Consider the following 13,738-nt stretch of genomic DNA (forward strand, 5'->3'; position numbering starts at 1 on the left):
GAAAAAGGATCTACTCCATCCACTATGAGAGAAACCCAGATGTGTTAAAGCCCTCATCAACAGGTAGGCCTATGTAGAATGTTCCCTTGTTGTTGGTACCAACAGGAATTCTGACGTTTTTTAAAACCATATTTTTAAGTGTGTTCTGTGTTCGTTGCTGATTTTTATCTTCGTTGAATTCCTGTGATGTGGTGAATGGCTACAAACCAAATGTGCTTTGGGATGATTCTTATGTTGGATATGTTCAGACCTATGGTTCAGACATGTTCCATATTTTTGTTTTGTGCGCACCATTCCAAACTCTCCTATGTCCCGCAGCACATAAACGCAGCACCGGTAGATGAAATGAAACAGCCCTTATTCTGCACTTTAGATATTTGTTTTAGACTGAAACCACCACACCAAATGAATCCCCATCCTAGTATAAACACTTTAAACCCGAGCAGACAGTCTTCTTTGAAATATCCGGTGTCGTGAATGTGTCTCTGCATTATTCAGAGCGCGCTGCGCATCACGGAGCTAATTAGGATTTCAGTATAAATAAGGCCGCAGACGGGACAGCTCGGCTTGTCCTGCCGCTGATGTCGGAGAAGCTATATAGAGGTTAAACCCCTTCAAAGAGCTGCAAGCTGCTCCAACATGCACACACTCTGACCCGCCTCACGGATGGGACTATACTCGAACCGGACCTACAGAGAAATCCCGAGTTGTTCACGGTTCAACGCAAAACTATTTGGCACAAGAGCGCAGTGAAGATCCATCGATGTTTTTGCAGACTTTCTACTGGCACGTTGCGCAAACTACACAGACTCCCAATAGCTATATGTGACCGTGAAGGTGTCATTATCATTTTTACATGTTTTGTAATAATATCCTGCAGCTCCAGCGGAGGAAGCGACTCCTTCACCGGGTTGTTTTGGTTTCCAAGAGGGGGAAGGAGAAGTGTTTTGGGGGTGAGTGCCGCGCCAGTGACCTGCTCGAGGACACGCGTGCGTTTGTCACAATAATGACTGTAATACCTGTTGTTATATCACATCAGACACTTTAAACTGTGTCTATTGGTAGTGACTTTCTATCTGTTATATATTTTATGTTTGTTTCCTGTTGCACAAGGGGATTTATAGCCTGCTGTTTATGTATTTGTGTTGTAGGCTACAGCTTAAATTAATCGCAGGATTAGGTTTCTTGTGTGTTGTGATGCATGTACATGTAGGGCTAATAAACTATTCACTGCAGGAAAACCATTTTAACATTCTGGTAACAAGCACATTTGCACAATACTCTCTGTAAACTCTAAGAGTGGTATTTTTGTCGTTTTTTTTATGTATTCCTGCTCCTCTAGGATGACAGTTCAGCATGATTTAAAACGGTGGGTCTAAAATAACCCACTTTATTATACTGCCTGCTGCCAATGTCTCTTTTATTTAATGAGACACGTTTTGCAATTTGATCCTCGAGTTGGGCTACATCATCCTTGCAGCGGATGATGATTTCTGGCTATTATCACCATCATCATATCCCTGGATGCAGATCTCGGTCAGTTTTGGGGGGGCTTATGATGCCACGTGAACAGGCGACAAAAACACAGTAAAAGGGATGGATTTCATAACGCTCATGCGCGCACCATGAGGGAAGCTGCAGTGTGCCATGTTGTTTACATGCGATGCGTCCATATGGTAAAGCAACTATTTTAGGGAGTATTGCAACACAACATAGTCAACATATTATTCATTAATGAATGGCAGTATGAAATGAGAGTCAATTATGAGTTATGGCTGTAGTCTCGAAGCGGACGCGCGTGCTCGCCGTCAGGACAGCAAGGGTAGGACGAGGGCAGGCTTCTGTTAGGGAGAAAAGAACCGGATTGCTGTTTCATTTTAGTTATTTTATTCGTTTAATGTCATTCTTAAAGCATTTAGGCATTATTTCAGATGTGGATCTGTTCAATGTCAGGTCAGGATGATACAGTAGCCTACTGAGACAAACAGTGCAGCAGGAGGAGGAGGTGGTGTTGTTGTGTGTGCCAGGCTGCTGTTTTGTTCTTCAATTTGTAAACGAAAAATGAGAGCGTCAGCTATGTCTCAATGGTCTAAATATATAGCCTGGCAGAGGCATCTATTGATCTATTTATAAACTTAACCTGTAGTGTGTGTGTGTGTGTGTGTGTGTGTGTGTGTGTGTGTGTGTGTGTGTGTGTGTGTGTGTGTGTGTGTGTGTGTGTGTGTGTGTGTGTGTGTGTGTGTGTGTGTGTGTGTGTGTGTGTGTGTGTGTGTGTGTGTGTGTGTGTGTGTGTGTGTGTGTGTGTGTGTGTGTGTGTGTGTGTGTGTGTGTGTGTGTGTGTGTGTGTGTGTGTTCAGTTTGCATGTTTTTCAGGTTGTATGTTTTTCATTTTTTGACATCCTTATAAAACATTGCAGGATCCCATCTGTTCAAGGATTTGAGCCCACTCTGCTACTTGATCAGTCCACATGGGATTAATACAGAAATAGCAATTGCTCATTTAAATGAACGTAAATAAACAAAATGTGGCTTTCCCATAAATAATACAAAGAGCTTTAGGTGGTCCCTGACCATTACAAACCACCATGATATGTTTTTGCTATAGAGAAAGAAGTCAGATTTATATTCTAATCTTGTATTTATTTACACATCCGGGTAGCTTCGCACTCCCTCCTCCTCTCGGTTAGTCTCGTTCATGCCGCATGGGAAATATGCACTTCAGCTATGTCAAATCATAATAATAAAAACGTTCAGTGCTTTTGACACAACATTTTAATGATTTAGTTGAGTGAATCCCTCTGACACATCAACACTTAGCATGTGATGCTTTTGACTAAATGTTGTAAAGCAGTAAACATTGGTGTCAACTACCTAATGCTTCTTAAACATCCAAAATATAGTATCTTGACTTGACCTCAACTAAAAACGTTTTCATGGAAAAAAATAACCTTTATTAACCTTAATAACTAAATAACGATACATATGTCATAAGAAACTCTTTATAGAATAGGCTAGAAATAGTCAAAAACAATAAAAGGTACATCATGAAAACAACATACACCATACATACATAGTAACTAACTGTATTGACACAAAAATAATGTCACAGATAAACACACAAATAAAGTTCAAGGTGTATTTATTTGTAATTTTACAACCTAATGAAATATAAACTCTAGCTCATTCACACTACACACAAGTATACACATATATAAATGACATTGTTATTGTAATAAAGCAATGTTTGTGTACATATGTTAGGAAGTTGCAATACATTTTAATAGAAGATTTGCACTAAGTTGAAAATGCTTAAAAACACATTCAATAGGATATTCATTCCTAATACAACATTAGATTAACTCCAGACAAAAAAACAAAAGACTAAAAACATGTATTACCACCTAAATGCTAATATCACCTTGGTTCCCATCTTTCCCACGGGAGCCTGAAGCTTGCGCAACCACCCATTGGTCAGCCCTCTCTGTCAGTCAAAGCTCCATCTCCCTCCCACGTGGTGACGTTTTCTTACCAAAGTAACGAGCCAGTCCATTACGCACACAAAAGACACAACAAAAGCCCGTTTTGGGAAAAATGAGATCCGTCAGCACCTAAAGGACACAACAATAAGTTCGCATCTGGCAGCATCACACATGGACCACAGCCCGGGACGGCGACAATGATTTATTCAACTTAAAAAAACAACAACAAACTGAAAAAAAACCTCTGTCTTTCTTCGGCAAGCAGTTTTCCACTCAGCTGCTTTCTGCTCCGAACCGACCCAGGTGGTGAGTACCGCATCAGGTTCATGTCTACCGCAAAGCCTGGTTCTGGTGTCGTGCTGGATTCACAGACACTGTTGCACTAGAGCTCGCGATGCTGCTCTTTGTTGGGGATAAACACATTTTAGAAAAGGGGGGGCTGCACGAGCCTGCCGTGAAATAATTAACTTATATGGAATATAATAATGTTGGTATAATTACATGTCGGGATAAATGTGCTGTTTTCTGAGGGGAAGATAGAGTGGTGTGTTGAGCGAGTCTTTGTCTGGACACTTCTTCCTGTTAATGGTTACCAGACACGCAGTGTGCTCTTTGTTTTCACCTCGCTCAGTTTGTATATCAGCCGTTCCTGCTGTGTTACCTGTCGACTCGACTTACATTACCCCTAAAATACTCTTTTGATTTACCCCAATAAAGAAAACATCGTTGAAATCCCAAATGTTGAGCTGGCGGGCTACCATGTGACGAGGAAGCCTGTAACAAAAGAATCACTAATTCTCGTGTCAGGAAAATGTTTTGTAGGATTCAAGGCATCTTTAAACGTTTTTTCAGCTATAATGTTCAAAGAAGCATACAGTAAATTATAAAGTAAGACCATAAAAAGTTAACACAAATAAGACCACGGGCTGACAGATGCACTGAAGTGAGCAACTTGGCTTTACAGGGACCAAAACAAACAAAGAAGTGTGTGTGTGTGTGTGTGTGTGTGTGTGTGTGTGTGTGTGTGTGTGTGTGTGTGTGTGTGTGTGTGTGTGTGTGTGTGTGTGTGTGTGTGTGTGTGTGTGTGTGTGTGTGTGTGTGTGTGTGTGTGTGTGTGTGTGTGTGTGTGTGTGTGTGTGTGTGTGTGTGTGTGTGTGTGTGTGTGTGTGTGTGTGTGTGTGTGTGTGTGTGTGTGTGTGTAATTCAGAAGGGGATTGGGTCCTGTTCATTCAGGGATTATGCCCTGGCACCTGTGCAGATTATACAGTACATGAATGTAAATATGTCTCGTCTGGGGGCCACGGGGTCAGTCTGACAGATTTCCTCCTGTCTTGGGCAGTCCAAGTTGTGTAAATATGTTTGTGTTTGCAGGGCAGCCATGCTTCAGGTCAGGGCTGCTTCCTGTTGCGTTGCGGAAGCTCTTTGTTTTCTGTCTGGCTGCTGTTCTGTGTCTCAGTGCTGTTGTTCTTCCTGTTGCAGTTTATTGAGCTCCACTGGAAACTTCTGCATTGAAGCCTGTTGTGTTTTCACTGTCAGGATGCTGCAGGGTGATTGTTGTCGTCTACTCAAAGACAATAGGTAGTTTTCCCATATTTTATACACTTGCCATTTTTTGGACAATGTTTAGCCTTTTCTTTTTTTAAATAAGTAAAAATACTCTTTTACAGAAGTACCAGGTAACAATTGTGTGCATTGTAACCAATTGGATGCAATCAAGTTCTGTACTGAATTGCAATTTTGAAAAACGTGTACTTTCCCTTGAGCATTTTCATAATATGATGTCATGTCATACTCAACAAGGTGCTGGAAACATCCCTCAGAGATTTTGGTCCATATTGACATGATGGCATCACACAGTTGCTGCAGATTTGTCCGCTGCACATCCATGATGCAAATCCCTCGTTCCACCACATCCCCAGGGTGCTCTATTGGATTTAGTTCTGGTGACTGTGGATGCCATTTGAGTAAAGTGAGCTCATTGTCATGTTCTAGAAACCAGTTTGAGATGATGTCACAGCAGAAATTGAGACTCATCAGACCAGGCAACATTTTTCCAATCTTCTATTGTCCGTGCAAATTGTAGCCTCAGTTTCCTGTTCTTAGCTGACAGGAGGGGCACCGGTGTGGTCTTCTGCTGCTGTAGCCCATCTGCTTCAATGTTCAGCGTGTTGTGCGCTCAGAGATGCTCTTCTGCATACCTTGGTTGTATCGAGTGGTTATTTGAGTTACTGTTGCCTTTCTATCATCTTGAACCAGTCTTGCCATTCTCCTCTGACCTCTGGCATCAACAAGTTAGTATACAAATGAATGCATGACTTAATACAGAGTTGTTGGCAGTGGGATGATGTTAAGGAATCCCATTTAGCCACTTGTTAGCCAGGCCTATTTCAAGACCCATAAAAGCTTCCAAATTAAAAGTGGGTAAATTAACTAACGTATTTTATGTCGTAAAAGAATATGTTAAAATGTTGTGTTAGACACTGAGCTTGTATGAGGTTTTAGGAATAATTCCTGCAGCACTTTTTATGTTATCTTTTGTTTATAGCTTCTTCTGCTGCCCCCAAGAGGCCAACTATTTAATAATGCAGCGTTATCAATCAGTTAATCAAATTGTATTTTTATGACTCGCATGCTACAGGTCGGCACTAAAGCAGGGGCACATTTTTTCAAATTAAATATGATCCAGTTTCACCAAAATCAAACTCGTGCCATAAATATCAGAGCAGAATCAACATGATTTTAAAGCTATTATTTGATGATAACATAGATACAAGACACGACAGCCTACATCTCCAAACACATATTTTCAGGGACAACACTTTCCTTGACAGCTGAGGTTTTATAACCCTCTAAACAACGGACACAAACAAGCAAATCTATTAATAATGATAAGTCAATAAACAAGATAAATGATAAGGGTCTTAAAGGGTGGAATCAAGGAAGCAGTGTGTACATATTAAAGGAGGGAGAGAAAATATATTATTTGAATATGAATAGGTTGGATAAAACCTAATGTGTCTAACGATTTTAATGTTGGTTTAAAAGTTGTATTTCTTTTTTCTTTTTTCGACAGTAAATCATGTTGTGTGTTGAAATACAGTATTTCTTTGTACGCCTGAATAGATGTTATTGTAAACCTGACTCCCCTGCAGGCATGCTAAACTCATCTCAGCCATGACAACATGGTGAAGCTTCTATAACAGTATTTTCTGTTATGCTGTATTTTTCTGTGTGCTTTTTGTCTCCCCTGTTTTGTTGTGTATGCTTTTATTTTGATCAAATCATGTTCCATTTGTATACAACTTGGATCACATTTTTTATCATTTGTGTTTCTGTAAGTGATGACAATTGTATCGAGTAAAGGAATTGCTGGAATATATTAGGGTACTTTAGATGTTTTTATTAATAACAAAATATATCACCCAAAAATATTATTATTGATATATTATAATATTAAGCAACTAAGCAATATACAAATTCATTAAAACATCATATAAGTGAGGCCATTAAATCATCAATAATTATAATCCAGTGATATGTATATGATTCTGAAATGTGTACTTCTCATAGTATATTATGTATGTTCTTGTGCTTGTTTCTTCACTGCAGAGTTGGAACTTTCACTGGAGTAGAGGACCTGAACACTTCTGCAGAGATCGGGGAACGAGGACACTAAAGAGGAGTCCGGCGGGGCCAGAAACACGAGCAGATGATCCGACAGTCCGTAAACAAACCCAGAGGTTAGCCAAACTCATTTGTAAAGGACTACAAAGGCAAACAGTAAAGTTATAACTCCAATTATTTGGGTTGGACATCAGTTACACTTTCCAGACTGTCCTCCTGGTTCAACTTGACAAACTGCACTCGCTGCTGTAGTCTGCACGTAGTTTAACAAACCAAAAGATTTCTGACTTTGTTGAACAGTACAATCTGTTCATGATAATTTATAGAAATGATAGCCCAAACTACAAATATAAAATTAATAAAAACATGTATTCTGGTTGATTAGAAAACCTAGCACATGTCAATTGATAGCTTGATGCTACCAAAACAAGTACCATAAGTAACGTCTTGTTAAACTGATGTCTCAATGTACTGTTTCCTATGTAATTATCAACAGTTCAAGGACATATTTGTTATTATATTGCATGCCATAATAATTGTGAATAAACATGATAATAGAAATTCTAAAATTGTACTTTAAATAGATACAGTGATTCACAGATCCCAATAATAATATAATAATAAAACACAACGTTGAAGTGAATGAAGTTGTCTTGCTTTACAGAGATTTTGTGAAAAACATGCTTTTCCTGTCATGCAAACAAACAAAAAAACCTGATGCTCCTGATGTAGACTTTAAATAAAAAATAGATTGTGATCAAGTGAAACGTGTTCTGTGGCTTTACACAAACAATGGTTGGTTTGGCGTGTCATAATATTAGGTTGCATCATCGCACAGCCCTGTTGGTAGACAACAACATGCGGGTGTGATCACATACTAGATCAAATGCTTGCTTCTGAGGAACAAGCAGAGTTTCATATTGGGAAGGCAATACAAGTAATGAGCTCTAAAAATAGAAGGTATGGGACTCGTCTCTCACCACATTTTCTTTTCCGTTTGGCCCTGCAGGTTTGATTTTCTCCTGTGGTGTTTGTGTGGAGCGTGCCACACACCCACTCCACAACAACGACGGCTCTGGCTTGCATCTTCCAGTGCTTCTTCTGTCCGCAAGTCCAGCAGAGCTGCAACTCTTCCAGTGCCAGCCCGGACACCAGCGAGGAGCCCTGCCCCACTGACATGGTGAAGATGACCAAGTCAAAGACCTTCCAGGCTTACCTGCCTAGCTGCCACCGCACCTACAGCTGCATCCACTGCCGGGCGCACCTGGCCAACCACGACGAGCTCATCTCCAAGGTACAGCTGCTTCACTCTGCTGCTTCACTCTGCTGCTTCACCCTGAGACATTTCATATGACAACCAACGGCTCCCTCTGTATCTGTATATAGAAATAACAAAGGCTAAAAAAACTGCAGAATTGTTTTTAATATTAACAAAAAGAAATGCACTATATTAATCAAAAAAAGAATGAACAGTTAATCAAAAGTGATATTTTGTATAATATTTTGGAACAACAATATTTTAAGACTAAAAAACTTGTATTATAGGTACTTCAATATAACTTGAATTTAAGATTGGAACTGGGCAACAAAATAAAAAGTTTAAATAAAAAATCCCCCTTTGTAATCACCAGCTTTTTAGTAAGTTGGTTCAATTACGTATTTTTCTTTCAGTAATGTTTAGTGGTTAAAAAATCACATAGATTTTTTATTTGATAACATCATTTGATAACTTATAATAAATGTTATAACAAGTTACTCCCCAACCCTGGTAGCACGTACTCTACACCTCTCTTATATATTATTACATATGGATTGAACTTGCTCAGCACTATCAAGGGTATGTAGCTAGCTAAATGACAGTTAACTTTGACAGACAAGCAAGTTAGCAGTTAGCTCCCCGGCTACATTACAGTGGTGCGCCTATAGCCCACAATTCATCACCTAATCCAACTTCCATCACAAAATACACACACATCCCAGTTTCCTGTTTACACACGCAACAGTAATGGAGCTACTTTCATTCTATTTTTATTTTAGCTCAGTTTTGGTCTCCACCAACTCCTGAAAATGATATCTGTCTCTGCTAAACAGTTCGTTGTGTTTAGGATTAAGTTATATGTATGTGTTTGCTGTTTGGTGATTAGTGGGAAGTGTGCAGTGGGTTTGTCTAAGGTTGTTCTTTAAGAACTTGCGTTCCGGGAAACAAGTTTAATAAGAAAGAAACCTTGTTGTAAAATAGCCGTAAAACCAAAACAATGAGCTTAAAGAGGCTACAAGGGCAATTAGAGATGAGAGACTTTCTATGGGTTTGTTTGTTATGGCCAACATTGTTGGGTGATCAAATGTTAATATCAAACATTTGATCAATGCAGCTTTAAAAAAGTGGTAGGAGGAGAATGCGAAACGTAAGCAACATTTAGCACTTAAATGTGTCAGGTTGGGGTCTCTTTAGTCGGCTTTTGGATGACATAATGAGCCATGAAGATGAAGTCCTTGTGAAAGTTTGGAAATAAATAAGTCTGTCCTAGGCTTTATATATACAGTCTATGGTCCTAGGCTTAACTGTGACATCTCAGCAGTGATTGAGTTTTTGTCCTCTGGTATTAGTTGGGGCAAATGTCACTTTGGGTTTGACAGCATTGTAATTGTATTATACGCCCACACTCACCCACCTTATTGCATCTTCAAAGCCTGGTCTTGCATCTGGGATTTATTTCTGTCGATAGATTCTCAGAGGCTTTGATGACAGCCGCTCCTGGTTTTATTTTTGTAGTCAATTTCTGTGGTCAGATTTTTTACTTACTGCTTTGGCTATTTTTGTTTCTGTAGCTGTATTTGATTACAATAATTAAAGGGAAAATGTGAAAGTGTTGCTGCTGTGACTCGCTTAGACCTCGGAGGTTTTACTTTCAGAAATAGGAGATTTGCTTCACTGCCAAAGTGTTTCATATGCAAGTTCTCACTGTCCATTGTGCTGTTTTTTAATTGCTTACAAATGAGAAACCCAAAGGGATTTGACTGTTGATTAATTCAAGGGTTTTTTAAAGTTGTGACAGAAAAACATCTGCAAGTGATAGTTTGAATTTAAAAGAGATCTTCTTAAACTTATATTGAAGTAATATGTAGCAGGAACATATTTTTGATTTATTGTGAGCAAAACATAATGCTTCATGTCCCATTTAGAAAGTCTCAAGTGCAATATGATTGTGCGTAGACTTGGTTCAGACTTTAAGAACATTTTGTTTTTATGCAGGGCTGAGATGGAGGAAGTAAGCTGACTCTTTTAAATTGACCTTAACGTCTATGTACTGTACTTCCTTTTCTTCTCCAGTAGATAAAACATTTACTATGGCCCACAAATATAAGCATTCACGACAAACCCCCCTAAAAAGTGATAGATGTGTCAGGGCTTTGCTTTAGCTGGAATGCCTGTTCAACCTTGTATAGACCTCTGAAATCTTTTCCTATGAAGTCAAACTATAGTGTAAAAGTAATTGAATTTTAGGGTCTTTGAGAGTTATTTTTCTAAGCGGCCACATTCTCATTAATAGCGGAAAAAGTTTAATTAATTTCTATTATCAAACTCTCTCAATCCAATTTTTCGGAATGAAATCGGCTTGAAAGTGAAGTCCAACTTTTAAAAACATGTTTCCCTGTGATCACCAAGCTGGCCCCTTCATAACGTTAATACATCTTCATAAAACCCTGCAAGTATAAAGTGCATAAGATAAACTCAGAAGTGAAGCTTTGGTGTTTTTTTAACAAATGCCTGCACAATAGTTTCTACATTGTGGAATTGCTCAACTTGATATATTAAAAACTAGATTCAAATCACATTATTTTTAATTACTTTTTCTTATTTGAAATGTAATGTATTAGCTTAAATGTGGTATTATGAGACTGAAACTGTATTGATCCTCACCGAAAATTCATCAATATTTACAATTTTCCTTCAATTATACAACCACGTTTTATGCATTTATTAAAGTTTAAATTGAAATAAAAATGATACAAATACATTTTCTGGTGAAACACCCAAATTCCTCCATGATAAACTATTGATAGGTTTGCACTCGCCTCCAAATAAATCCTCCCACATCCTGTCCTCAATAAATATCAATCCTTGCAGAGACACAGACAGACACAGAAATCACATGTTACAGTCAGATTACACATGCTTTAGATTCAGACAATTTGCCCAAAATGAAATTGTCCTGCCTGGTATGCTCATTTATCCGCCCACAGAAAGTGACAAATCTGGGCCTTACTGAAAATGAAACAATATCCTCTGGTTCTTTCGCTGTGAGGCCAACAGTATCAATTTGTTACAGGATTTCTGGGTATTGAAGTCCACGTTGTCCAAACAGTTTTTACATTTGGAGCCACAGAGTGCTGCTTTAATGCAGTGTGTGAATGGACAGCCGGGGAGCAAAGAGTGAGTGAAGTTTATCAGATGAAGCCGAGTGTCAGGGACTGAAGCGATGACCTTTGTGTGTAATAACAAGATGCTGACAGTGTGCTCTCCCTGCGTCGCACTCTCACCTCGCACTAAGCTGATTATTCAAATGGCAAAGATGGTCAATCTGCACGTCGCCATCTCCATGTCACAATCCATTCGCCTCCTGCAGCTCAGAGACTTGGAAGCTCACAGCCTGTTAGTGCAAGCAGGAAGAAGAACTTGGGAAACAGCCCTGCCCCCAGACTGCTGTTGGTCCTTACAGCGGGATCACAGAGGGTCATTTTGGAGGTCTGAATGTCGTAAATAATGCCAATGAGTCTTTGGCCCAAGAAAGTGACTATCCTCGCTGATATGCCCCTAATTTAACCTCCCGGAGGCACAACAGCTAAATAGAATAATTGTCACGCAGCAGATTTATGATGAAGTGAGGTTTAATTGTGCGGGAAGTTATATTGTTACTGCAGCAACTTTGAACTGGATGCAGAAAAGAACAAAGTTAAATAAGGAGTTTTTGGCATTAAACCAAAAATAATGCAGATTAATCGTGAAAGATATAAAAGGAGGCTGTTATTATATCTTTTTTTATTCACAGCCTCTTGTTTGCAATCCGTAAGTTCATTGGTTTTGAAAAGATACATATAGCCAGAAAGGAAACGCCACCATTAATATATGGATTTACTCACAATGAGGAGGAAACAACAAAAGGGGACGCATGATGAATTAATGTATAATAATTATAAAATACTTTATGGCTATAGAGAACGTAACCCAAAAAAAAAAGCTAACTAATAGGAACTATTTTCCTAGCAATAAATCCTGTGCAATGTATTTCATGAATTAATTAAATTCATAAAATATCAGAAGATAGTGAAAGGCAGGATACAGTTTATAAAACTTTGAATATTCATATATTTCAGATATCTTTGCTGAAAAATAACAAAATAAGGATCGATCATCAAAACATTTCTGTCAATCAACAGCCATTAAACCACGTCTGCCACATGTAGTTGAAAGACAGAAAACGCCACAACCTAAAACACTTTCTTATGGTCCGAACTGACGGCAGCTTTCTAAGTGACAGCGAGATATTTCTGCACTCAGGCGTCGGTGCTGCTGAGGTCACCGTGGGAGAGGTTGAAGGTGATAAAGGGTGATGAGTTTGTGTGTCTGCTTTTATTAGAGTCTCGCCACATTGTCCCCAGAGTTGACAGCGGAGCGGGAATGCAGGAAAACTGGAAGCACCACAGAGCCTCCAACTGCAATGAACTGCACAGTAGTCAGGGAGTTCCCCATTGTAGTTGCTTTTTACATCATCATAAATGAAACTCCTTTTGTGTTGTAGTTCATTTTGAGACTTTGGTTGGTCCCCTGCTATCTGTAGGGATAAGAGACACTCTTGCATCAGGCTAGACAGGCTAGCGTTTGTTCTAAAGGGTCTTAAGTTGTTATGATGCACGGCTGCAGTTAAACAGTTCAGCTGTCTTCAAAACCCTGTAAGAAAAAAAAGAATAATAATTATTTCTAGAGCAGCAACGATAAGTCGACTAATCTATATCTTGTTCGCCCCAAAAATTAATCATTGGCAACTTTTTGTAACTATATATAGTTAAAGTAATTTCAATAATGGATAAATTAGTTCGGAAGGCTACCTCTGCCAACGTCAGAACAAAATATATATAATAATAATAATGATTATAAATTGTATTTATCAAGCACTTTTCAGGTGCTCTGAAGACGCTTTACAGAGGAATAAGATAAAAAGTCAAATTTAGACACGGCATTAATCACACATTAAAAACCTGTCCAAAAAGGTGATTCTTGGTCAGTGTTTTGAAGGTGGGGAGGTCGGTGCAGTGTCTGATGTGATGTGGGAGGGAGTTCCATGCCAATGCTCTGTCACCCCAGGTTTAATAATTAAAAAAGTTATATATAAAACAACAGAAACCATGTATTTAATTAGGCCTTTGTTTCAACATGTACTGTAGTCATAGAAAAGATCTGTGTGAATTCTCATGCTTTGCTACATGTAGCAGTGAAGCGTCTGAATCCGGGCTTCACTTAGCTTTGCTATTGTAACTGTTTATCTGCTTTGTTGGCAAATGCCTCACCCCAGTGCACTGTTGGATGTTGTCTCACTGTGCTACGACTGTGCAAACCCTTGTTTAACTGCAGTTCA

General features: G+C 39.0%; 1 protein-coding gene across 2 annotated transcripts in view; it reads left to right on the forward strand.

Annotated features, from left to right (window-relative positions):
- The first annotated feature begins 527 nt into the window (after positions 1-527).
- LOC117472754 (protein yippee-like 1) overlaps positions 528-13,738 on the forward strand; it is a 28,195-nt gene continuing 14,984 nt past the window's right edge. Inside the window, exons 1-3 of one of the 2 annotated variants that reach the window (XM_034118132.1) lie at positions 528-953; positions 7,089-7,219; positions 8,113-8,397. In XM_034118132.1, the coding sequence (XP_033974023.1) occupies positions 8,281-8,397 (117 nt within the window). In that variant the 5' untranslated portion in view covers positions 528-953; positions 7,089-7,219; positions 8,113-8,280. Of the gene's footprint in view, positions 954-3,394; positions 3,786-7,088; positions 7,220-8,112; positions 8,398-13,738 lie in introns of those variants that run through there. The other variant, XM_034118131.1, reaches the window with a different exon arrangement.

The sequence above is a fragment of the Trematomus bernacchii genome, unplaced genomic scaffold (assembly GCF_902827165.1).
Source record: "Trematomus bernacchii unplaced genomic scaffold, fTreBer1.1, whole genome shotgun sequence".
Classification (NCBI taxonomy): domain Eukaryota; kingdom Metazoa; phylum Chordata; class Actinopteri; order Perciformes; family Nototheniidae; genus Trematomus; species Trematomus bernacchii.